We start from the raw sequence: 25,976 nt of genomic DNA on the forward strand, positions 1-25,976 counted from the left end.
AGGAACAGTTTTAGTATACCCATATGGCTGCCTCAGACCTATCTGCAATGGCTGCAACTGGTAGATGGAAGATTGGTTGGTAGAAATTCTAAGACAGATTTTAATCAGCATAAGAAAGAACTTTGGAATGACCAAAGATGGCCAAATTGGAATAAGCTCTTTTAGAAGGTAGTGAATTTCATGTCAGTGGGCGTATTTACACAGAAGCCATATGGCAATTGACAGAGGATCCAAGCACCAGAATAGAGGGTGGTGTTTCACCAAGTGGCCCCTAAAGACTTTTAAACCTCTGAGAGTCAATGAGAAAGCAGGGAGAAAATATTAAATTTATATTGGATTTTAATTTACAGATTTGGCATTATTTTTACAAATCACATTCTAGATTAAAAATAAAATAAAAATTGAGAATTGAGGTTATTGTTCCTGTTACACATGAGACAATTAAATTAAAACAGGTAAAGATTTATCACATAGATATCCAGCAGAACAGAAAATCCTACCTGTGACATGCAGTGGATTTTTCTCCCTCCAGGATAAAAGATCCCCGGATGTACTAACTGGTAAAGGAAGCAGAGGACTGAGAGGCAGGATAGCAAACTTGGAGCAAGGGCAATTAATACAGATCTGCTGTTATGCCTGAACTCTAAGGGAAAATATCCACCCAGGAAGCAAAATACAAACTACCCCCTCTCTCCACCACATACATACATACACACCAATTTCTCCATCCAAACTTTTTTCTAACATTTTACTTCTAATGGGCAATTTATCTCTAACTCTATCCTTAAGGCAGGGTTTCAGGCCATTCAAGAGTGATCTTGCCCAAAGGAGTTCTCCAAAGGTACTGATTCACCCTTAGCTCATTCAGAGAATACCTAAAAGATCAAAGTAGTGAGGTCCCCAAATTTTTGCCTTTGTAGGACAAGTTCAGGGGGAGTGTAACTATAATGACTAAGCCAGAGCCTACCAGTGCCAGCTTGGAAATAATCAGAAAATCTGGACCCACTCTCATGTGAGGAATGGTTCAAGATTGGTCAGAAGAATACTGTAAGAGTAACAAGGGGAGTTCAGGTAAGACTCCTAGGTCAGTGTTGGTTCTACTATAGAACACTCTCTTACTGACATAAAAGAAAGGTGCTGGCATAAGAATGAATTATTCTGCAGTGAGTGAAGAAAACCAGAGGGTCTATAAGTAAGGCTTGGTATATTTTGAAGCCACCTTTTAAAAATTTCATGCTTAAGCCAGGCATGGTGGTGCACGCCTATAATCCCAGCAACTCAGGAGGCTGAGGCAGGAGGAGTTCAAGTTCAAAGCCAGCCTCAGAGATTATCAAGCGCTTAGCAACTTGGCAAGATCCTGTTTCTTTAAAAAAAATTAAAAATAAAAATAAAACATAATAAAATATATATATTATTTATTTATTTATTAAAGGGCTGGAGATATGGCTGAGTGATTCAGTGTCCCTAGGTTCAATCCCTGGCACCAAAAAAAGAAAAAAAACAGTTCATGTTTAGTTTCTAAAATGGGTTGAGCCAATTATACTATTGATGTCATTCATTCAGGAGTTACATAACCTACTTTGTAAATGTAGCAAGATAAAGGCCATCATAAAGACCATCTGGCCCAGGCCCTTCGTTTTATAAGAAATAGTAGCAGATTTAGAGACAGCAAGTATGTTGCTGAAGGTCACTCAGCAGTTCACCAGCAAAGCCAGAACTAACATGTGTCTCTGACTCCTAGCCCCACACTTCCCCTTTTCCCAATTCTGCCTCCTTCCTCACAAGTCTAGTAAAGAGGCTGCTGCAGCTCTGAACACATCAGCTTGACAATGTGGCAAGAGGGAAACAGAGCAGAATGATAGATCAAGAAGGTCCCCTTGCTAAGGTCAAGGCCCTGGAGAAGCCACAAGGCCACCAAGAGGGGCAAAGAGGACACAAGCTTCTCATTTTGACTCAATCATGGAAGATGTTGTGGGCTTAGTGTTGGTGTCTATATTCATTCAAATACGTCCACAATGTCAGTCTCTCCTCTTTCCTAATATCCACTTCTTCCCAGTGAGTAACCTCAACTACAGTCTGTAGCAGCATCTCTCCCAAACCCTATCCTGCACTTTCTGGGTATCTCACTTTGGTCAGTTACAGTTACCTCACCTAGAATATCCAAGTTGATCCCAAGGGTCCCCTCCTTTATGGAACCCGACTTCTCTCTCCGTAGGCATTCACTTTATCATGCAGTGATACCTGTTGACCCCCTGTTCATGTTTCTCTCAGAAGGAATAAAACTTATTTGAATAAAAATAGGAAAAAGTAGGTCAATGACAAGAAAATGCAATAAATTCTCTCATTTCATGAAGACTTGAAATGGGCGCTCACTCAGTCTTTTAAAAGTTTAACAAAGGTTTACGGAGCATCATTTCTCATATCCAATCACACCTTTTCCTCAAAGGTCAACACAAGTATTATGTTCTTAATGGATTCTTCCCTTAGTTCCTCACCTGTAAGTACTAGATACTTCTCATAAATCAACAATTTATTGTCTACATTTGGGCGCCAAAGAAGTTTTTCACCCCTAGCAGACCATAAATTCCCAGAGAATAATATTCTTCAAGAAAAATACCAAGAAAACAGAACACATTTCTTTCCTATTTTTATAAAGTAAGATCAAAACAGAGATTCACTGATAACCTACCCACATCAAATTCTTGGTCTCAGTGCAATATTTTACTTGCAGAAATTCTGCAGTGATTATTGAATTGAATCTTAATTGGGTTCTTGACGTTCATGGACATTTTCAAGCCATTAGCATGTAGTAACCAGGTCAATTCCACTTATTCTCTGCTCCTGGAAAAGATATTTGAAAACGTAGTGGTAGGCAAAGCCAGGGTTGTTAAAACCATCATTTCCTTAAAGGAGGTCAGAAGTCCTGAGGGGAAATATTTACAAGGAAAATCTGTTTTCTCTTTGGAATTTACAGATTTTATTTGTCTATTTTTCTCATCTTACATGTCTACCCACGCCTTATTCCACGTGGCAAGAAGACAGATCCACTTGTCCTTCTGCAAATGTGTCCCTCATCAGTAACTGATGGGCTTTCAGTGAATCAAATATGATAAGAAATCCTCAACATTATTATTGGTTTATTTGGGTTTTTTAATGTGAGAATGACTGTGCTTAAAAAATAGCTATCTGGAGATGGCTATTATTTTTAACTAGTTGCCATAATGTAAATACTTGGTTCTATAGTAAATGCCACTCATTTTGACTTAGGTGGCCCTTCTATGTGTTCCTATGTAAATCTCCTTTGGGTTTGACTAACTGATCATTGTCTCAGTTTCTTGCGACAGCTCTCACAATGCTATAACCTCTTATCTTGGTATTGATATATATTGAGAGACATTCTTATGCCCCATGCCCTGTATACTGTCATGTCAAATTGATGACTGGACTACAGTGGCAGATTGAGGGTACTCTGTCAGTATTTGATGAAAGGACAAATATATGGACAACCTTTCACCAATTTCTTATTTAGAGCTTCAGGTGTGCTAAAGGAAGTTTGTCAATGGTCATAAATAAACATTCAGAGAGATATAGAGATGTAGCTTTTCACAAGCTGAACAGACCTTCAAATTAAAAGAATCTGTTCTGTTTTGTTGAACTTCAAATGAGTGCATTTTTTTAAAAAAAGTTATTTATTTGTTCTAATTAGTTGTACATGACAGTAAAATGCATTTTGATTCATAGTATACAAACGGAGCACAGTTTTTCATTTCTCTGGTTGTACACCAAGTAGAGTCACACCATTCGGGTTATTATACATGTCCCTAGGGTAATGATGTCCATCAAATGAATTCATTTTTATTAAAACTTGTAAAATTTCTTAACCCTCTTCTTTGCTCTGGTAAACAGTGTCTTCAGAACTCTGCCCCCAGAGAAGCAACATAGAACTTAGACCTATCAGTGGAGGACTGTAAGGACACATCAGAGGATGACTATAATATTGTTAGGGAGACACTGTGAGGTGAAATCCAGAGGTGTATGGGAGTGTGTGGGACTTGGTTGTGCATGGAAGACACAGCAGAGGAAATGATGTCTAAGATGACCAGTGAAAAAGATAGAAACATCAGGCAAAGAGTTGGAAGGAAAATTTTCCAAGAAGAGAAACACTACAAACTCAGAGTGGAGACAATGAATGGAACTGAGACAAAATTGAATGGAACCACAGTTCAGAAACTAAGAGAAAATAATAATAAGTGAGTCTGGGCAGGTAAACCAGGACTAGTCAGGCAGGAGTTTGTGAATCATGTTATGGAATTTGAACTTAATCCTCAAACCAGTGGGTGGATGGGGGAGGGGTTTTTGAGAGTTTTAAATCAGGAAGAGATAAGATCAGATTTACATTTAAGAAAGATTATTCTGGCTGTCATTTGCTGAATAGATTAAGGGAAGCAAGAGTTCACAAAAAAGTTCCCTGCAGCTGTTTTCCCTTGTATATTTAAATATCCTGTCCTTCCGGATCACACATGTGCACACAGAAACACACATTGTAGAATTCACTTGTCAGACAAATTATATAAATGAATCAAATTCACTCACCCTTCCTGACCTATTCCTGAAATATTTCTTTATTCAGAAAATCATGTGGTCACCTCTACCTTTGCTTACTTTTTCATTCTACTTCCATTTGTTTCTTCATTTTATATATACCATCACTTGTTTTTAAAATAAAAAATATAGTTAATGATGAAGTCTCCTGCTCTACTCATAAACAACTCCTATTAATATTTGGAATAGAAGATTTTTCTCTTGGGTTATTATTACATAAACATAATCGTGCTCTATAGTGTTCAGCCTGCTTTTTCCTTTCAAGAATATCATGGCCATCTTTCATGTCTCATTATATACTCAGTGGGCATACAAGGTTCTGTCATATGATTGTGCCTCAATTTAGTCCATCCCTGTTTGAAATTTTGCTTTTAATTTAACCTGACCAGAATTTGTATGGCATTGTAGTAATTCAGCATCACAAAATTAAGGTTACATTTCCTAGCAGACTTCTCTGTGGGTATTCTAGGTTTTCAGCATTTTTCAGACACTTTACCAGCTAATCAAAAGTATCTTCCCTTTGGGAATTTTTTTGCATTAGGTAAACCTTTCACTTACAATAAAATGAAAGGAAATGCCTAGAGGAAGAGGGTCTTCATCAAACTCATTTTTAGAACAAAACAAAATGGGAGGTTTAAGTACTATAAATAAAACCAGATGTAGCACTCCAGAATGCCTGCAAAATAATATTTATTTATTGGCTTTGATTTATTTAGTCCTATCCTGAGAAATTATAAGAAAAACCAGGTCTGTTGGTGTTCATTTGAAACTCTTTTTTTCTTAGCCTTGTTTCCTATTCTGTTTTAGTGTTATAATAGTTTTACCAGGGTCACTTCATGATTTTTGTAGAAAGAACACTGAATTAATACTCAAAATGCCTTAATTTAGTTGCCAGCATGGTCATTGATTTTATTATTGGGAGAATATAGCATACAAATTAAAGGCCTGAATTCTGGTGTAAGATGGAATTGAGTAATCAGATTCAATTATTTATTATTTCAAGTTTTCTGAAATATAATGAAGCTGTTGGTGAAAACCTCACTGTTATTTGTTTTAAATTTTGGTATTATAATTTGCTAGGGTTGCCATAACAAAATACCACAGACTGGGTAACTTAAACTACAGACATTTATTTTCTCACAGTTCTGGAGGATGAAAGTTCGAGATAAAGGTGTCAACCGGGCTGGTTTCTTCTGAGACTTTCTCCCTGACTCCTAATGTCTGCATTCTTCCTGGTCATCAAATGGTCTATCAGAGGTTCCCATGCATCTTCAGGCTTTTGTTCTGTGTCCTGATCTCCTCTTTTTATGTGAATGCTAATCAGATTTTATTAGGGCATATCATAATTGATTTCATTTTAACTAAATTTCCTCCTTAAAAGCTCTGGCACCAAATATAACCACATTCTTCAGTGCTGGGGTTAGGGCTCTAGTATATAAATTTCAGGGGGACACAGTTTACCTCATAACACATGGTAATATGTAAGACATTTGCTTCAGGTTTCTTGCATGTTCAACATCCAATAACAGTAGCAGCAATTCCTACCTGGCCTCTCTGACATTCATTCTCATTTGAGAAGTTGGAAAAACGACATTTGTCCTGCCTGTATCTGATGCTGACTTGAGAAAATTTATGTTAAAGTTCTTTACAAAATAATTGGTAGGAAACTGTTGTTTATCTTAAGTGTACACACAGGTACTTGCCTTCTCTTTGAGAATGTGAAAATTGCATCCAGGAATTCACCATTAGCTTCTTTTAAGTTAAAGCTCGAAATGAACGGGTAGAGAGTGGGTTCCTGCTATCTCCCTGTTATAGGGTCTTTAGCATCCTCAGCCCCTGGAATAGGAATGCAGAAGGCTAATAAATCCCCTTTTATATAGTCTTTCCCATAGTAACTTTGCTCACCTGGGGTAAAGGGTAAAGATTAATGCAAATGTAACAGAATCTTTCTGCTTTGCCCTCTCCAAGTAGAGGCATGTAAGGATTCCTCTGGTATCACAAAACAGTGTTTGCAAATAGAAAAAAAAAAAAAAAGAAAGAAAAAGCTGCACACATTATTTTGCAATAGGACCACATGTTCTCCTGGGTAGGAAAAGTTGAGGTGGCAGCTCTCAGATGGAAGGCTTTATTCATTTTAATAATATGGATAGGATTTTTCTCTGTCTTAAAATTGGACATATGATGCACTCTTTAAAATATAAAAGCCTTTAGATAATCCAAAAGTTGGTCATTTAGACATGGGAAATGTGACATATCTTATTTGCATGCACTACCAAGTGAAACTTTCCAGTGTGAGTATGTGTCCAGGTTCCAAAACACTTGAGATTCAAGGCCAGGTGGAGGCCTTGTTGGAGGGAGGGGGATATATTGGCAGCTGCCGCCCAGCGGAATCAATCTAAACTTGCTGTCTCACTACAGATTCTCTGGTGCTTGGTAACTAGTTACCTAGACTTTCTCCTCTGTAAGGAGATGGAGATGTTTCTGGAAAAGATTTTTAAAAGATTCAGTTACTCCATTGTTCTAAAATTTTCATGTGCTTCCTAAAATATAACACAACATGCACTCAGCTTTCAAACTCCATCCTACTTTGGACCCAGTCTACTTTATCAATTTCTTGGTTTCTCCAAATCCCACTTCCGTCCCTTAGTTTCCCAATTCAGGAATCCTCAGAAACAGATGCAGCATTCCTACTGCTATGGTGATATTCCCTTCCTGAACCTCTGCCTGTTGAAATCCCATCTGTCCTTCAGTAACCATTATAAATTCCATACTCACATTAAGATCTCCATGAAGACTTCCCAGATCCAAATCCACTGACTCAGAAGTGTTCTCTTGAATCCTTATACTAAGTGTTTTTACTGCTAAGATCCATTACTTGACCCTGAGTTATAAATGGATCTCATTTTCACTGTATCACCTAAATCAGCTGTTGAAAACCAAGACTTTTACTTCAGTTTTCTCACCACGATCCCAACCACCCAATGCCCAATACCCAGTACAGGATATTCACTGAATGTTGGTCAGGTTGAACTGAAAGATAAGTAGTCTAAGCCTCCAGGCCTCTAGAAATACATAGTTTTTAATACCACATGCAGAAAGAGTTGGCATATTGAACTCTGGAAGTTCCCAGTAGCAATCTTTTCTTAGCACAGACCAAACATGCAGCTGCTAAACTCTGACACAGTGTAACATTTCAAGAGGATGGGAGCCAATGTCAACCCACAGTATGTGCAAAATTGAAGTCAGAAACCCTGAGTTTTTTTTTTTAACCACTGAATATAATTTTACAGTCTATTTGATATGATTTTTCTAGGCTGTTTTTCAATTCAAACCAGCCTCTTCATTTGAACATAATCTTATAGTTCTATTCTCATTAGCAGTCACTTTGCAACTTTAATTGGGCTTCTTCTGGGTGACATGGAGAGAGAATATCAATGTGGCTTATTCTGGCTGCCACTGACTTTTACAGGGAGCTATTCTGTGTGTAACTATTTTTTTTATATGCAGTTGTTAAAAATGGTAGACTCTTCATTTTCCTGCTGAACAAGGTAGATTGGCCACTTGGGCTTAGGTGCCATGGGAATACTAGAGAAATCATTAAGTTTGGAGTCAGAAGGCCAGGTTGTGGAATCTAGCTCCTCTATCAGGAACCATTTGACCTGAGAACACGTTCTCACTCCGTATTTCAGCTATCCATTCATATAAGCATAGGATGAACTGAGGTGATGTGATACCCAGTGATCTCGAAGGGCTACTCAACATCTGCATTTTAGAATTCTGGTATCACTTCAGGGATGATTTTACAGTTGAAGTCATTCTTTCATCAAAGTTGGAAGGTTTTTTTTCCCCCAAAGTTTACATATCACCCAAGTTAAGTCTCAAAAACTCAATTAGTCTTTTTAGTCATTTTGAAGAAATAGCTAAAAAGGAGTTTTTTAAAGTATCATTTTTTTTAGTTGTAGATGAACACACAGTATTTATTTTTATGTAGTGCTGAGGATCAAACCCAGTACCTCACACACGCGAGGCAAGCACTTTGCCACTGAGCTACAGCCTCACCCCTCCCCCAGAAAGGTTTTTGATCAAAGGAGTTTGAAGATGATGGAATACAATATCCCATTCATGGTGATTAACTGTGATAATAGTATAATGAAGATTCTGAAGCCTTACCCTACAGAAGTATTTTTAACTCTTAATATTGTTTGTTTTCTGCTTTATAAGTCTTTGAACTTCCAGGGGAACACACTTTTTGGAAAGATAAGGGCTAATTATTAACCCTAAAACATCGATTTCCTGTCCTTCCAGGGTTTTCTGACTGATTTATAATCATTGATGGCTTTCTCATTTTAGAAACTTCTCTCTAGCTTTCTCTGAGGCCAAAGACCTAGAGTATGTCTCAAATGAAGACTACCACTTGCTGTTGCCACCATATTCTTAGTTGACTGGTTATGAAATTTTAAGGATGCCCTTAACTTTACATAAATTTTGATGAACTTGCTTCTTGTTTATGTGTGAAAGGAAATTGCGGAGGTTTCCCAAGAACTTAGACTGTCCTCCAGGCTCCTGACTCCCAGTTAATTCCACCATCACCAGGCTAGTGTTTTTACAGCTCAGAAGACATCATCAAATTGATCACATGTCCCCGGTCTCAATCCCTTCCCCCTGCTAGGAGATGAAGGCTTCCAAAACCACCTCACATATATTAGCTTTTCTTTTTCAAAGTCCTTTTGAAATGAAGGAGTATATATTTTATTACTGCATTTATACAGATGTATGCATACATAGGTATGTCTGCCTTCCTTTTGCTACAAATAAAAGCCAAAATACTGTATCTATATGATTAAAGATCTCTGTGATCCAATCCCATGCAACCTTGTTTCTGCTTGGTTGGTAATCCAGACCTCCCACATGAGCCAGGTTGACCAAAACAGTATTTCATAAACACATCTGAGACACTCTGCTTGTTTCTTGCTCATGTTCCTCTGCATCTGAGACATCCACATGTTTTCTGTTCTCCAGGAACCTCAATCCTCCCCCACTTTTCCAATGAAGACTTTCTTGAACCTTCCAGGCTACTGTGACCACTCACTTCTCTCTTTCTACATTCAGTGTTGCCAGCACCCACTCACTCTGCCCTCGAATCCTGTGGAACCTTAGATCTTGTTATTAATATTCCATGTATGTCCTCTAGTCCTAACTGGACAATAGGTTCACTATCATGTCACATTTATTTTGTGTCCTCAGAAACATGGATCTACCATAGTTCTTTTCCTGACAGAACTGATCAGCAAACCCTTGTCACGTGGATGGAATATGTGTCAACTCACCTCTGCTTTAACATAATGGTGACTAAAATTCCTACTGTGTTTTTGTGAATGTTTTAATCAAATATGTAGATTCTAATAATACTCCTGATACTCATTTTGGGGATATGTCTTTTTTTCACCTATAAAATGAAGCACTGGGACAGGCCAGCTTTTCTGTAGTTATTGGAAGTTAGAATTCACAAGCCCAGTTCAAAGCTGATACTACCTGAGGTGTTTAGTCAGCAAGTATATTTTTCTCCAAACTTTAACTTTCTCAGAAATTCAGACAGACTAAACTTACCCCTTCTCTCCTCCCCAATAATGTGTCTTGGCTAAAGCACAGAGAATGTTTGGGTTTATGTACAACCTGTATATATGGCATGGACATTTCATTTCTTGTACAGCCTCAAGGTTATTGCTGTGGCCAAATACTTAAAAAGATGCAGGTGTGATGCCAGAGGTGCTTATGAAACTTTGAAAGAACCCTGTCATCAAAACCACCTTTTTAGTAACACCATGTGGCCCGTCAAGCGAGGAGCACTCATTAGTCAGCTTGATGGGTCAAATACCTGAAGAGACCTCAGACTCTTTTGGAAGTTCCCTCCAGGAAGAGTCTCTGGAATGAACTTTCCTTTGGCTTCTAGCCATGGTACATTGCTTTACATAAGCTGAAGTGAGCATTTGAGAATATTTTTTGAAGTTAACTCCCCACTCCTCTAAGAGCAAAAGATCACATTTCACAGAAGAATGTAGCATATTTATATATTACCAAAAAGGTACAAGTGGAAAAGCTTTTGATTTGCTTGTTTGCTTTTCTTACATTTCTCTTGGTGGAGCACTTTCAGTGGACTATTAAATTTATTTAGTAAACACAAAATAGAACAGAGATCAAGCATGTTAGAAAATGTCATGATAGAACTTTTGTATGTTCACTCAGCTCTAAAGCCCTTTGCAAGTCATTAATTTCACCTGGCTATTTTCAGTGTTATCTTAACACTGTTATAATTTTCAGCAAAGTCCCAAATGATTAATTCTTTTCTCTGCCCAACATGCCTCCCTTTGTAATCCACTCAGGAAACATGGGTACTTAAGGGAGAAACAGGAAATAAACCCACAATTTGATTCTCAGTCCTTGGCCTCCCACTCCTTCTTGCCATGACAGATATTTTATGTCAGCCACTTTGTCATTTGTCAAAACAATGTTGCAGACACAAAAAATTGGAAAATAGTTTTCAACATATTTTAAGTTCAGTAAATTAGTTCCAAGTTTATATTAAGCTATTTCGCTGTTGATTTTCAAAAGGTATTTTAGAAAGTAGATATCGTAGATAATTACTATTTTGCTCATCACAGTGGACAAAATGAAATGACTGTGATGTTGTCCAGTTTCGGAGGAAAAGGTGATCTGTCTGCAAATAACTACAGAGACACAACTCTGATGTAGTGGCACCTCCTCATCCACAAAAAATCTTAACGGGGTTTCTCCAGAAATCTTCACCATGGATGATTTTAGGACTGTCAGCCAAAGAGTCTCTCCAAAAGAGTTCAATGTAGATAAACTTCCTATTTTTGTGTTGTCCTATTTTACTTGGCCACTGGCCAGGAAGAAATCAGCACTCCAGGTGCTGGACACCCCCTTACTATTTTTTCACAAATATTTATCTAGCCTAGCAGTTTGTAGAAATGTGTAAACGCCTCTGGCCTTGAATTGGAGCTTCACAGAAATGTCTGCATTTCTAAGATAAGAAAAGTTACCAGTTAGGCTCCACTGTAACAGCTGGCAGGGGGAAGAAAGAAAGAGAAGATGCTCTCCCCTTTTTAGGTTGTCCTTGAAGGGTTAACTTGCCCAGAACAGTGAAAGAAAAAACTGCTTTTATGTGAACTTCTGCAGACTGTGAACTTCTGAGCCCCTCCCCTTACATGCTGGGTATAAAATTCTGAAACTACCTGAACTTGGGGTCCAATAGCTGTGCCCTCTGAACCTGGATGCAGCCAAATAAAACTGTTTCCTGCTGTCTTCGGTGCCTTGCCTCATCTGTCGCTACAACACTTAGAGTGAGCACTTAGGGAACTGGCTTCTGGCACCAGTGAAGTGGGGGTCAGCTAGAACTGTTAACAGGTCACTAGGGAAGATAGCATTCATCTCCATTTATAATAATGAAAAACCAGGCAAAAGCAAAACATGAGTGAAAAGTATACACAAAAACTTTTGTATTTAAACTATGAAGTTTATAAAGAGCAACTATGTCCAGCAGTTTTCTACATGGTGTTTTAAAACACTGTTTGTATCAGCATGTGCTCCCATACATAATAACCAACTACTTCTGGAGGCATAGTTAAAGGCTCATCTACTATCATTTTGAAGAATTTCACATTCTATTAGGTAGACAGTCAATAAATGACCATTTTTATTGCTTTTATTTTTATTATTAGTATTGTAAAGCAGTTTGTAAACTATGTAAAGATAAATCTTATTATTAGCAACTTCAAAAACTAGGTTATGCTCACTAATATGATGATTGCCCATGAGAGGAGTGTAGTGCTGAGCTTTTATAGAGAAATACTGGAGTTTTATGTGTTTTTCAAAATCTGACCTGAGTAAGATTCTTTACACATTCAAGAGATGAGTACTACAAAAATCATGAGACATTGGCAAAACTGGATTATAAAATGAGTGGCATAGACCTTCACAAGAAATATTCAGAGAGGATTAAAGTTAATATTTCCAGAAACAGTAGCAGGAAGCAAATGTCAAAGAGGTCTTGGCCCATACTCCATTAGTCACCCTCTGACATCTCAAGGGAGACTACAAACAGTGTGGAGGTTCAGATGTGGCTGGGTTCTCCAGGCACCCTGTCCTAGTGCTGAGAACCAAAAACAACAGCCACTCACCAGTATTCCACGCAGACCGGTTTAATTTGATCCAAGGCAGACACAACTGGTCCACATTCCAACACTAAGATAGTGCTCACTCCTCCTGGCCCAGCAACCACTGCCTTCTGACTGCTCTCTTGTCAGGAAGTCAGACAATTCACAGATGGCTGGAGGGATTTTATCCAATTAAGCTCACATTTATTTTTGGCTAATATTTTGAGTTTTTTTTTTTTTAACATCAAGCCCTTTTGTTTTAAATAGTATCTAATCTGAAATAGCATGTTGAAAAGTTCTGCTTCTTCATTTAGTGTTTTTTCTCCCACCAGAAAGATGAGCTTTATTTAGATAAGAAACCTAGAAAATTGAGCATATGGAGTGTGTTGTTCCAGTGAGCTAACAGGGTAACCTCTTTCTGCAGTGGCTTTTCGGCGTCAGTGTTTATCATTAAAATGTAAACATGGGATTTAAACTTCACTAGAGTGTTTAAAAAAGAGCAGGAGTCTATTAATCAGACTCAGGGCCGTAAGTAATTGAAGAAAACCATATAAGCAGTTTGGCAAAAGAAAGTGCTTTCAAAAGACATGTTCTTCCTCAATATTGTAAAAGCAATCTATGCTAAGCCTCAGGCTAGCATCATTCTGAATGGAGAAAAATTGAAGGCATTCCCTCTAAAATCTGGAACAAGACAGGGATGCCCTCTCTCTCCACTTCTGTTCAACATAGTTCTCGAAACACTGGCCAGAGCAATTAGACAGACGAAAGAAATTAAAGGCATAAAAATAGGAAAAGAAGAACTTAAATTATCACTATTTGCAGATGACATGATTCTATACCTAGCAGACCCAAAAGGGTCTACAAAGAAACTATTAGAGCTTATAAATGAATTCAGCAAAGTGGCAGGATATAAAATCAACACGCATAAATCAAAGGCATTCCTGTATATCAGCGACAAATCCTCTGAAATGGAAATGAGGACAACCACTCCATTCACAATATCTTCAAAAAAAATAAAATACTTGGGAATCAACCTAACAAAAGAGGTGAAAGACTTATACAATGAAAACTACAGAACCCTAAAGAGAGAAATAGAAGAAGATTTTAGAAGATGGAAAAATATACCCTGTTCATGGATAGGCAGAACTAACATCATCAAAATGGCGATATTACCAAAAGTTCTCTACAGGTTTAATGCAATGCCAATCAAAATCCCAACGGCATTTCTTGTAGAAATAGAGAAAGCAATCATGAAATTCTTATGGAAAAACAAAAGACCCAGAATAGCAAAAACAATGCTAAGCAGGAAGGGTGAATCAGGCGGTATAGCGATACCAGACTTCAAACTATACTACAGAGCAATAGTAACAAAAACAGCATGGTACTGGTACCAAAACAGGCGGGTGGACCAATGGTACAGAATAGAGGACACAGAAACCAATCCACAAAACTACAACTACCTTATATTTGATAAAGGGGCTAAAAGCATGCAATGGAGGAAGGATAGCATCTTCAACAAATGGTGCTGGGAAAACTGGAAATCCATATGCAACAAAATGAAACTGAATCCCTTTCTCTCGCCATGCACAAAAGTGAATTCAAAATGGATCAAGGAGCTTGATATCAAATCAGAGACACGCCGTCTGATAGAAGAAAAAGTTGGCTACGATCTACATACTGTGGGGTCGGGCTCCAAATTCCTCAATAGGACACCCATAGCACAAAAGTTAATAACTAGAATCAACAAATGGGACTTACTCAAACTAAAAAGTTTTTTCTCAGCAAAAGAAACAATAAGAGAGGTAAATAGAGAGCCTACATCCTGGGAACAAATCTTTACTCCTCACACTTCAGATAGAGCCCTAATATCCAGAGTATACAAAGAACTCCAAAAATTAGACAATAAGAGAACAAACAACCCAATCAACAAATGGGCCAAGGACCTGAACAGACACTTCTCAGAGGAGGACATACAATCAATCAACAAGTACATGAAAAAATGCTCACCATCTCTAGCAGTCAGAGAAATGCAAATCAAAACCACCCTAAGATACCATCTCACTCCAGTTAGATTGGCAGCCATTATGAAGTCAAACAACAACAAGTGCTGGCGAGGATGTGGGGAAAAGGGTACACTTGTACATTGCTGGTGGGACTGCAAATTGGTGCAGCCAATTTGGAAAGCAGTATGGAGATTTCTTGGAAAGCTGGGAATGGAGCCACCATTTGACCCAGCTATTCCCCTTCTCGGTCTATTCCCTAAAGACCTAAAAAGAGCATGCTACAGGGACACTGCTACATCTATGTTCATAGCAGCACAATTCACAATAGCTAGACTGTGGAACCAACCTAGATGCCCTTCAATGGATGAATGGATAAAAAAAATGTGGCATTTATACACAGTGGAGTATTACTCTGCATTAAAAAATGACAAAATCATAGAATTTGCAGGGAAATGGATGGCATTAGAGCAGATTATGCTAAGTGAAGCTAGCCAATCCCTAAAAAACAAATGCCAAATGTCTTCTTTGATATAAGGAGAGTAACTAAGAACAGAGTAGGGTCAAAGAGCAGGAGAAGAAGATTAACATTAAACAGGGATGAGAGGTGGGAGGGAAAGGGAGAGAGAAGGGAAAATGCATGGAAATGGAAGGAGACCCTCAGAGTTATACAAAAGTACATACAAGAGGAAGTGAGGGGAAGGGGAAAAATAATATAAGGGGGACAAACGAATGTCAGTAGAGGGAGCAGAGAGAGAAGAGGGGAGGGGAGGGGAGGGGAGGGGAGGGGAGGGGGGATAGTAGAGGATAGGAAAGGCAGCAGAATACAACAGACACTAGTATGGCAATATGTAAATCAATGGATGTGTAACTGATGTGATTCTGCAATCTGTATATGGGGTAAAAATGGGAGCTCATAACCCACTTGAATCAAATTGTGAAATATGATATATCAAGAACTATGTAATGTTTTGAACAGCCAACAATAAAAAATTAAAAAAAAAAAAAAAAGACATGTTCTTCCTTTCCAACCTATTCCACAGAGGAACTGTTACTCCTTAGAAATCTCATTTCCCCTTTAATCCTGACAAAGTATCATTTTGAAATCTATAAATATTTACTTATAACCATGACTACATTTTAGACTAACATTCCATGAATGCAAAGATAAGTTCATTTTCTACACTGGCATGGACACTTAAGAATGACTGGATTCTTCAAAGCTAGAAATTTCCAATGTTCTATACTGACTGAGATATAAGAAAGAAATACAGTTACTAGAAATTTCCCTTTCTCTGGGGATATATCTTTTTAGTAAATTTTACCTTTTTTGTGTTCAAAAGGTCTTTGAGTTGCCTTGCTACAGCAATTATTTTTATATTAAGATTTTTGAAATGGAAATACAAAGAAAACCTGAAAGAAAAAGAGAAGTATGCCAGATATACTAAAAAATTCCATGTAATATAGTTACTATAAATGAAATAAAATTTAATTCTGAGCTTCCAAGAAGTCAGGGCAAAAGGGCAATATAATATATTATGGACTTTCCAACATATACTAAACTTAATATTATAAATCTCTCAGGAGAAACAAGCTATTATTATTATTATTTTTTGCTTCTGAATGATAAAAGTAATTCATACATGGGTCTTTTTACAAGGTATATTATCATAAAGAATGGCATTGCTAATTAGGAAATAAAATGAAAAGTCATGTTTAATGTGGCAATTTTTTGATTGTCTAAAAATATGATTTCCTTATATTTAGAGTTTAGGAATTTCTTTAAATAAGATTGAATTCTTACTACACAGCCAGGTCTTTAAGTTTGAAAGATATAATTTACAAGATTTAGTTTAATACAGGAGGTCAAACTGCTTCCAAATTTTGTTTTGAAATACTACTTTTTTTTAAAAGAATATTTTTAAAATTTTTTGTTCAATTTAAAACATATTTATATTTATGTATTTGACTTTGGGAGGAAAAATTAACTAGGGTTCACAAAATTTTGAAGTAAATTTGGAGATTTTAGCAAGTGATGAAATATCTACAAAAGTGTCCTGTGTCACAGTATATATCTAATAGCTCCATAAAACAAAGACTTACATTTTCAGGCCAGGAATTTTTAGGTTTCACCTCTTGCCAATTTTTTCCCCCCTCTAACTGGTGTGTTAATGATACTAGCTAGAACTTGAATATTCTGTGATTTAGAAACCTAATGTCTTTGGTGTCTACTTACATCTTGAAACCTGATGAGCAACCTCACACGGGGCTAAGAGTCTCCTGAGTTGCTATATTGTGAAACAAAGTCCAAAGCAAAAATATAGTACCTTATCAAAAGGTGATGCACGATATTGGATAAATCTCCAAAGTCAGGGAGGTGAATATAGAGGAAAAAAAATCTGTTTCTTTATTGAAAACATTGATATCTGAGTAATAGAATGGAAATAACTTATTTTGGACTCCGTGTTTTACTCCCACTGTTCAAAAAGTTTTCAGAAGAGAAAAAGTATGGTTCCTGAAGTGCACAGTGTTTCTTGTGTGTTTTAATGTGCTTTAGAACTTGGCTTTTTCCTTTTTTGTACATATCTCACAAGCTGTTCTCAATTTCATTTTCAAAACTTTTGAGCTTCATATTCGCCTAAATTCAGAAGCAAAGGAACTTTTATATTTTTCCTACTATGTTTGGACATTTAATTTTTTTTCTTTTGTAATGTGTGTGCCTTCTGTGTTGAGAAACATCGCCACAGCAAGAATGGGCAAAATAGGAAAAGAAAGGAATGGAAAGCATGGAGGGGAGAGGAAGAAAAAGAGGAGGCAACTGACCTATGCAGCCCTATTTTTATTTTGCAAAGTATAAGAATGAACTCCGATCTGAATTATTGCAGAGCCCTCCTGCTCGCTACAAAATCTGTTTTCCACATAACAATTTTGATTGCCATTTTAAAATGTGCTTAACATCTCTCCTTAAATTTCTTTAATAGCTTCCTTTTGCACTTAGTTTGACATGGAACTCTTGAGCATAGACTAAAAGTGACCTGTCCTCCCGTTTCTCAAATCTCCCTTCTTAGTCACTGCTCAGCTTTTAAAATATGCCAGGGCTTTTTCCACTTGAGGGCCCTTTCCCTTGACTTTCTTTTGCCTGAAATGATCTTTCTTCTGCTAAGCTCATGACTGGATTCTCCACTTTTAGGTCATTGCAGAGAGATCTTCCTTGATAATGGATCTGAGGGTTCCTCCTTCCATCCCAATCCTGCCAGGCTCACAACTATGTTCATTTATACCTACTTAGCACTTACTCAAACTGCTTTCACTAAAAATTACTCACTAGAGATTTGTCTCCTTCAGTGAAAATATTAACATCCAGAAAGCAGGTCCTTTGCCTTGGCCACATATGTGTTCTCCTTGGCTAACATAGTGTCTAGCACAGAGTTAATGCAAAATAAATGCTTGCTGAATAAGTGAATGAATGAAGTGAAGAATTTGGGTACAACTGGAGTACTGGACTCACATGTGTTTTCTTGAGTAGTGTGATGGGAAGTTGCAAAACTTTTGGTATGTTCAACTCATCTGGGAAAAGTTTTCTTAATGATGGATAGGACAAAGTTATGCTAAAAAGACTGGAGCCAAATGCTAGAGTTCTTGAATGTTCTGATGCAGTGTCTGGAATCTCTCTGTGGTCCATGGATAGCTACTGGAGATTTTTCAATCATTGGTGTGTGCTTTTGAAATATCTCCTTTATTGCTGGCTATGGAAAATGACTTGCGTGTCAGAAGAGCCTCATTCACTCATCAGCTCATGACACTGCAACTTCCGAACATCAGCAGGGTGTTGATTTAGTCAGTGTTCATTTCTTTTTCCAGGCAGCATGATTGCCATGTAGGGTTGTGCTTCTGGGCTGGCAGGAGAAAATGTTTGCCTGCATTCCTCATAGCTTGGGTTAAAATGATCCAGGGCTTCTTTCTCACATCTCAGAGGCCAGTGGCTCACCTTTTAAGTTCAATACCATCTTCTTGTTGAATCATTCCCCTTTCCTCAATTCTTCTTTATTTCAAAATTTCTTTTTTCTAATGCATAGATTTACCCTCATATTAGAGCTACCCTCTTCTGTGGTTGGTTTTAAGGATACCTTAAAGAAATCCGGTTTGAAGCCTTCAGATGCCATTTGCTTTTGATTTGCATTGGCGGAGTAGTTGGTAGTTTCCTCTTTAGTCAAAATCTAGTACTTATGAGGTCGGTAGTAATTTCCATCCGTTAATACAACATTATATGTACTGTGCACATGGTTCTGTGGACTTTTCCAATGAAACCCAGTATGTGAATTTTATTTCTATGACAGAGTACAAATTTATCAACTTTCCAGTTGAAACAATGATCTTTTTTTTTTTTTTTATGGACTCTGGCAGACAGTTTTAGTTTCATGAACTGCTTTACAATAATTTAAAAGCCAAGGCCAGTTCATGAAGAAATTTTATGGTTCAGTGTGAAGTTATGGAATCTTCTTTATATTTGTATGAGGAAGATGGCATTATGTTTAACACAGAGTGAAAATACATTCATATATATTACTGCACCAAATAAGCAAATAGGCAATGTGGTTTTTCAAACATTAGCTGACCATTCTCAAGAGTTACTGAAACATATTCACCTGTGATAACTATTGTTGGAAACTTTCAGCGTTATGTCCTCTTAGTACTGTATAGTTTATGAGACACACTGACATGTAACATACCTCTCAATCTATATGTTAAAGATTTGCTTTACATTTTTCTCCTAGACATATCATAGATATTATTTATATGTAAATTAGGTGGGAAATAAAAATAAATAATTTATATCATCCCTATTCACAGAAAGTTCTACTTGGAGATGCAAATATACTGAGATAAAATATAAGGCAGAATATGTTAAGTACTCATAGAGGAATAGGGATAAGATGATATCTGGTGTTTCACCAGAGCTATAGGTTTGGGAAAGCAACTCTTAAGGAAAGCAGGATTCAAGCTTGGCCTTATGGGATGTGTTACATTTTAATAAGAAGTCACACAGGAGCAAAGCTTCTCTAAATCCATGCAACAGCCTGAGCCAAGGCATAAAAAGGAAAATGAGCATCACAACTATTTGTTTGTGTTCTATCAACTTTAAGGCCTCGTGCTATGCAATCAGAACATGTCAGTACTAATGGGTTTTACACAATACTTATGGTTTGGCTATTAATTTGAGATAATTTTCACTAAAAGGTGCCTATTATATTCTCATAAGTGGTATGTTCACAGGAATTATAGATTATAGTCCTTCATGAGAGTTATGGGTTATATTCATTCAAGGGAACAGATTCACATCTTGAAAACTGATAGATCATTTTATAAACTTTATGCTAACATTGGTTCATTTATTTTGAGTGTTTTTTTTTAAATCACATTGATATATATTACACAGTTAAATCCTTCCAAAATGCTATGTGGTAGATAGTGATATGCAGTTTTTTGTGAGTGTATTTTTCTTAAGGGAGAACTGAAGTGCAGATGTTTAAAAGACCTTTTCCAGGTTTACTTGGCCAATAAAAGTGAACCTACCTACAATTTAAAACCCACTGTTTTCCCTCTGTACTTGTATAACTGTCACTATGTAGATGCCCATAGAATTCCTATTTATCTGATTAGTGTGTGAGAAATTGAGAAAAATAAAACAGATAAAAAGAAACATCCAAAATTAGAGGTTTTGAAAACCAAAACAATTCTGGCTGCACAAAATTTAGGTCATAGGGAAAAATAATGGAAAAAAGGTACTTTGAGGAAAGATTTAATAGGAGGAAGGTCATTAACTAAGAATATGATAATAAGGATACGACACTGTAAAATTAAGCAGTTTTTTTTTTTTTTTTCTGGGAGAGTCAATTCTTTATATATCACCGGCCTGCAGTGACTAGGGGCTTGTGAACCCACTGTCATTTCTATTTTTAAGTCTTTGAGTAGCTACTTTTCCAAAAGAAGACCTATTGAATATTATATGATGTCCTACAATTTTATATTTTGTTCTTCAATAATAATGAGTTTTCATTTCTTCATACTTTAAAACAAACCCAAAATATTTTTTGGATTTCACTATGAAAAAGACTGCTAATGAGAATATTTATTTTTCTGATATGAAATAAATGGATCTTTCTGTAGACAATCTCTATGACCAAAGCACAGGTCAAAATGTCTTAAATTGATAAATTTAATTCTTTTGTGTTAAAAATGAGTTCTTGCTTTGTCCATGGAGAGTGGGTCTAAGTGGTTTAGGAGGAAGACAATGTCTGTGTGGTGATTATTAAAAGTCCTTCCTTTTGTATTAGTGAGAATCAGAGTGGCAAGTTCAGGGTCTCTTACATACTGGAGTAGTTTACTCCTTCACTTTTAATTCATCACTGTCTGAAACCCGAGGACATATTTGACGGAAGGATAGGTTTCCTACTTCCATCCTTTGGAAAATGTAAAGAGTATTTGTCCTGAGTTTCAGGATTCATGGGAAAAATGGGCAAAATCAAAGAGGAGAAAGTATAAGACAAAAATATTGAAAATGAATATACAGCCCTGGGGAGCTTTTTTTCTATTTAATTAATTATAAAGCTAACATAATCACATAGGTTTTGTTTCCTGAAAACATAGGTGGCTAAGAAAATCGAGGAAGGAGATTAATGTGGAACAAAGCATATGTATTCATTTTCACAAATGTCAAAATATCCACATATTATTTTGGGAACACTATCAACTTCCTGACATTTAAGTGTGGATGTTAGATATAGTATAGTAGAAAAAATATGTGTAAGTAATGACTATGAACTGGAATCCTGGCCTTACCACTTTCACTCTACAAGACCTTGAATTAATGTTTTTATTTCTGTGAGCCCAGCTTAGACACGTTTGCCTTCATTTGTTCCTTCCTTTCCCTCTACAGCTTAACCAGTTGCAAAAAGCAGTGGAAGCTGCTCACACTTTCTTCATGGCCAATCCCGAGCATATGGAAATGCAACAGAACATTGAGAATTACAGAATGATGGCTGGTGTGGAAGAGTTCCAGCTGATAGACCGAGAAGCCAAACCTCACCTTGTGAGTTCTAAGGACACCTGCCTCATGCCCCGCGGAGCTGTGTGCTCCTGAGTTTCATTTGACCCAAACCAGATTCATGTGAATGGATATCTCAATTTGAGTCTCAATTTCCAGTCGTGTTTTTATTTTCAGAGTCCTCAGATGAAATATTATAATTATCACAGACCAAAAAAAATCAAGAAAATATTTAAGTTTTTAATTAAATTTTAAAAATATTAAAAATTGAGGGAAATAAAAATTAACTTAGCAAATCAGTGTATTGGGAAACCCAGAACATCATACAAGTATCTGTAACCCTCAGCTCCTCTCCAACACTATTTTTTTTTTTTTTGAGACATGGTTTACTTTCATTTCTCAGGCTGCTCTTGAACTCCCGGGTCCAAATAATCCTTCTGCCTCAGTGTCCTGAGTAGCTGAGACTACAGGCACGTACCACTATGCCCTGCTTCCAACACACTTCATACTTAGGAGCTTTGTCACAGGAGCAGGTCACATCATGACTCCCGGGTTCTTGGGTCACAGGTTTGCCCATGGTACCTGTCCTTTTCAAATTGGGGTTTTAAGTACATCCTCAGCCCTTTTATTTTTTTATTTTATTTTATTTTTTCAAATTTTTATTGTTGGTTGTTCAAAACATTATATAGTTCTTGACATATCATATTTCACACTTTGATTCAAGTGTTCAATGATAAAGTACCCCTGGGTTCAACACCAAAAATCAATACATAAATTGATTAATTAACAAATAGCAGCATTGTATGTAATTGTTGAAATGTAAAAGCAGCCCAGATGTTTATTAATTGATAAATGGACAAACAAAATATGCTATATCCACACAGTGGAACACACTCAGACTTAAAAAGGAATGAGTACTTGCTTTTGCTATAATATGGATAAACTTTGGAAATACTGTGATACATCAAAAGAACCAGATGCAAAAGGCTATATATTGTATGATTCCATTTTTTATGAATTGTTGAGAATAGGCCATTCCATATAAGCAGAAAGTAAATCAGTGGTTAGAAAGAGCTGAGAGGAAGGTGAAAAGATTGTGACAATTAATGAATATGAGGTTTCTTTGGCATAGATGAAAATGTTGTGGAATTAAATAGTGGCAATTGCAAAAAAAAAAAAAAAACAAAAACAAACAAACAAATTGGGGTTTTAAAGAGCCACACAATTCTTTTTTTATGAAATGTTATTTGAAATCCCATGTTAGAAGGACTTTTTCCCCCCATTTTTTGTCATGACCATTCTCAAGGGCCTCTAAAATCATTGCAGTGAAGGATGAGAGAGAAAGATTTTAGATGGAAGACTACTTTTTGTTGTTGTTCTTCAATTGGGCAAGGCCTGCAAGTGGGTGTTATTTCCATCCACATCTGCTGACCTGCACTTGTTCTATGCCCCTACCCACGGCAAAGGGACTAGAAATTATAATCTTAATGTGTGCTCAGGAGAAGAATGAAGTTACTAGTACCAGAGCAGCCTACTTGCTCATTCAGTCCTCTCTCATTTACAATTATTCGAATCCAGGGAGGTTACAGTCTGGGCTCCAGGTGTAATACTGTTTTATCTCTGTGCAGCACATGTGAGCTCCACACCCCACCTTCCTACATGATCCTGAGGCTGCTTGCATGCTGCTCTTTGAAAATATGTTTTTTCTGTGTATTTGCAGGAGAGCTACAGTGCAGGCGTTAAACACTATGAGGCTGATGATTTTGAAGTGGCTATCAAGTACTTTGAACGAGCTTTACGAGAATATTTCAGTGAAGATGTAGAGTGCAGAACTTTATGCGAAGGGCCTCAGAGATTTGAAGAGTATGAGTACTTAGGGCATAAAGGGGGTCTTTATGAAACTATTGCAGGTAAAGCTTATTTTTTCTTTTTATTTATTTTGTCATTACAAAAATACTACATGCATTTTGTAAAAGAATTGCATCAATTTAGAAGTATATATTCTAAAAAATGAAAGACTCTCATATGTCAATCCCATCCTATCTCCCCTTGATTATTTGTGCAGTTAACATTTTCCAGTTGATTTGCAGATATTTATGTGTCTATAATTATTATTGCATTTTTATAGAAACAGGGAAATAGTATAAGTACTGCCTTTCAACATATTTTTGTTTTATTTGTGCTTAACAATTAATTGTGGACTTCTTCTAATGTAAGTACATAATATTCACCTGATTGTATTTAATGACTAGGTAATATTCCATTATGTTGTGTTGTCATAACTTATTTGACCAATCTTACTGATGAATATTAAAATTATTACAGGGTTTAATTTTTATAAACAATGTAGTAATAAACACTTTGGTATAGTATTTTTCAATTACTTAAAAGAATAGTTTACTATATATGAGAATGGTATTTAAAATAGTAGGTAATGGTCAATATACAGTAACTGCTGATATTAGCTAATTAAGCATTTGTGGGCCAGGAGAGTTAGTTCCCTGCTGTATACCATGCATGAAAATAAATTTTATTTGTATTAACAATATGATTATAAAAAGCAAAATTGTTAGAATAGATGTAAGAGATTTGTGTTATGTTGGGAGAGGAAAAACTCTTCTAAGCATGACAAAAGACAAGATAAATCAAGAAAAAGACTTTTTACCTAAGACCCATCAATATGAACTTATACAATAAATTAGTTGATCTACAAAAGACAACTGGAAAATATTGCAAAATGTTTTATAGATGGAGTTAATATCCTTCATATTTAAAGGCTATATTTAAAGAGAGCATATAAATTATCATCACTAGTATTATTACTAGTGGTAATTTATTAGCAGAGAGAGAAGCTAACACTTAACGTAGCAATTATAACACAAAGTTCTTTACAATTCTGTAGGCAGATACTATGTAGTTATTTACCCCCCTCACCATGTCCGTTTTGTGTTTGTTTGTTTGTACTGCTTCAGTCAAATGAAAAGGGAATTTATTGAGGCCCCAGGGCCATGGGGCTTAGGCAGGAGGCTACCCTCTGAGGGAAGGAGAAGCCCATGGAGGGGCCTTATTTGGCTGCTTTGTGGAGTGGAGTATGCTGCTGTGGCCTTTTTTTTTTTTTTTGTAGGAATTGACAGTGTGGGGTTCAAAGGAGCATGACACCTACAGCAGCTGTCTTGTTGCATTGGTTTCTAGGCAAGCTGATGCAGGGAATGGTGGGTGCTGCTACTGTGTAGGCAAAGCAGCAGGTGCAGGGTGGACGCTGGGTGTGAAGTCCCAGAGAGTACAGCCATCCTCCCTCAGTCTGCAGGCATCAGATGCTGCTGGTCAAGTGGGATGCTCTTAGGGCTTGGCTTTTGGCTTTGACATTTTTGGTGGTGTCACTAGGCTGGACTACAAAAGGGCTGCCCATCAGCATTTTCACAATTATCTGCATCTTTGTGGCAGTCACTTTATCACCTCATTGAAGAGACTCCTCTCCCTTTTTTAAATGAGGAATTTATCCCTCAGTAAGATTAAGCAACACAAATAAAATGATGCTGGATATCAAATCCAGGCTTTTCTGAATCTAGAGAGCATATTGTCAAAGTCTAGATAACTGAAAAATGAAAAAAGTAATTTATTCAACAGCTGTTTGACAAACATTTGTTGAGTCTGTATTGTGTTCCAAGTTACACATATATGAAAACAGTGTTCAGTTTCATAGAAATGCAAATTATTGAAATCAGTTTGTTTTCTCCAACTTCTAGTGTTCTCTAAGAAAGCACCTAACCAGTAACTGAAGCCAAGTCCCAGGAAGTTATCTTTCAGGCCCACATCGTTCTCAACTCCTCCTTTCATCTATCTGATTTGTTACAAAACTTCAATAGACACTACCTCCCAGTAGCACTTAGGATTTTCTGGCTCTCTGCATCCCTTTTGCTAACCCCCTATATATTTTAACTAAACTTATCGTGACTGCCTCCTTACTGCTTCTAGTGTATAGTTCAGGTTTGACACTAAACAGAGACAGATAATTTTGTGTTTTAGAGACACAAAATTCTGTACTCACAGACCTACTTAAACCTCACCATCACTACCACCAATGGTTTATATTCCACTTGGAATAAAAGCCAAACCTTCGAGGACTTTCATATATATGTTCTCATCCACCAGTTC

At 36.8% G+C, this 25,976-nt stretch overlaps 1 protein-coding gene across 2 annotated transcripts in view; it reads left to right on the forward strand.

Moving 5' to 3' along the window:
• The window catches only part of P3h2 (prolyl 3-hydroxylase 2), a 151,968-nt gene that overhangs the window by 97,409 nt on the left and 28,583 nt on the right, over positions 1–25,976 (forward strand). For both annotated transcript variants that reach the window (XR_006855716.2, XM_046462544.2), the window contains exons 2-3: positions 21,714–21,866; positions 23,542–23,731. Coding sequence is in view for 1 of the 2 variants with exons in the window: in XM_046462544.2 (XP_046318500.1) it covers positions 21,714–21,866; positions 23,542–23,731 (343 nt within the window). In the remaining variant the exon portion in view is untranslated. The remainder of the gene's footprint in view (positions 1–21,713; positions 21,867–23,541; positions 23,732–25,976) is intronic.

The sequence above is a fragment of the Marmota monax genome, unplaced genomic scaffold (genome assembly GCF_021218885.2).
Source record: "Marmota monax isolate L192 unplaced genomic scaffold, Marmota_monax_Labrador192_F-V1.1 WCK01_AAM20220418_F8-fsc00100, whole genome shotgun sequence".
Classification (NCBI taxonomy): Eukaryota; Metazoa; Chordata; class Mammalia; order Rodentia; family Sciuridae; genus Marmota; species Marmota monax.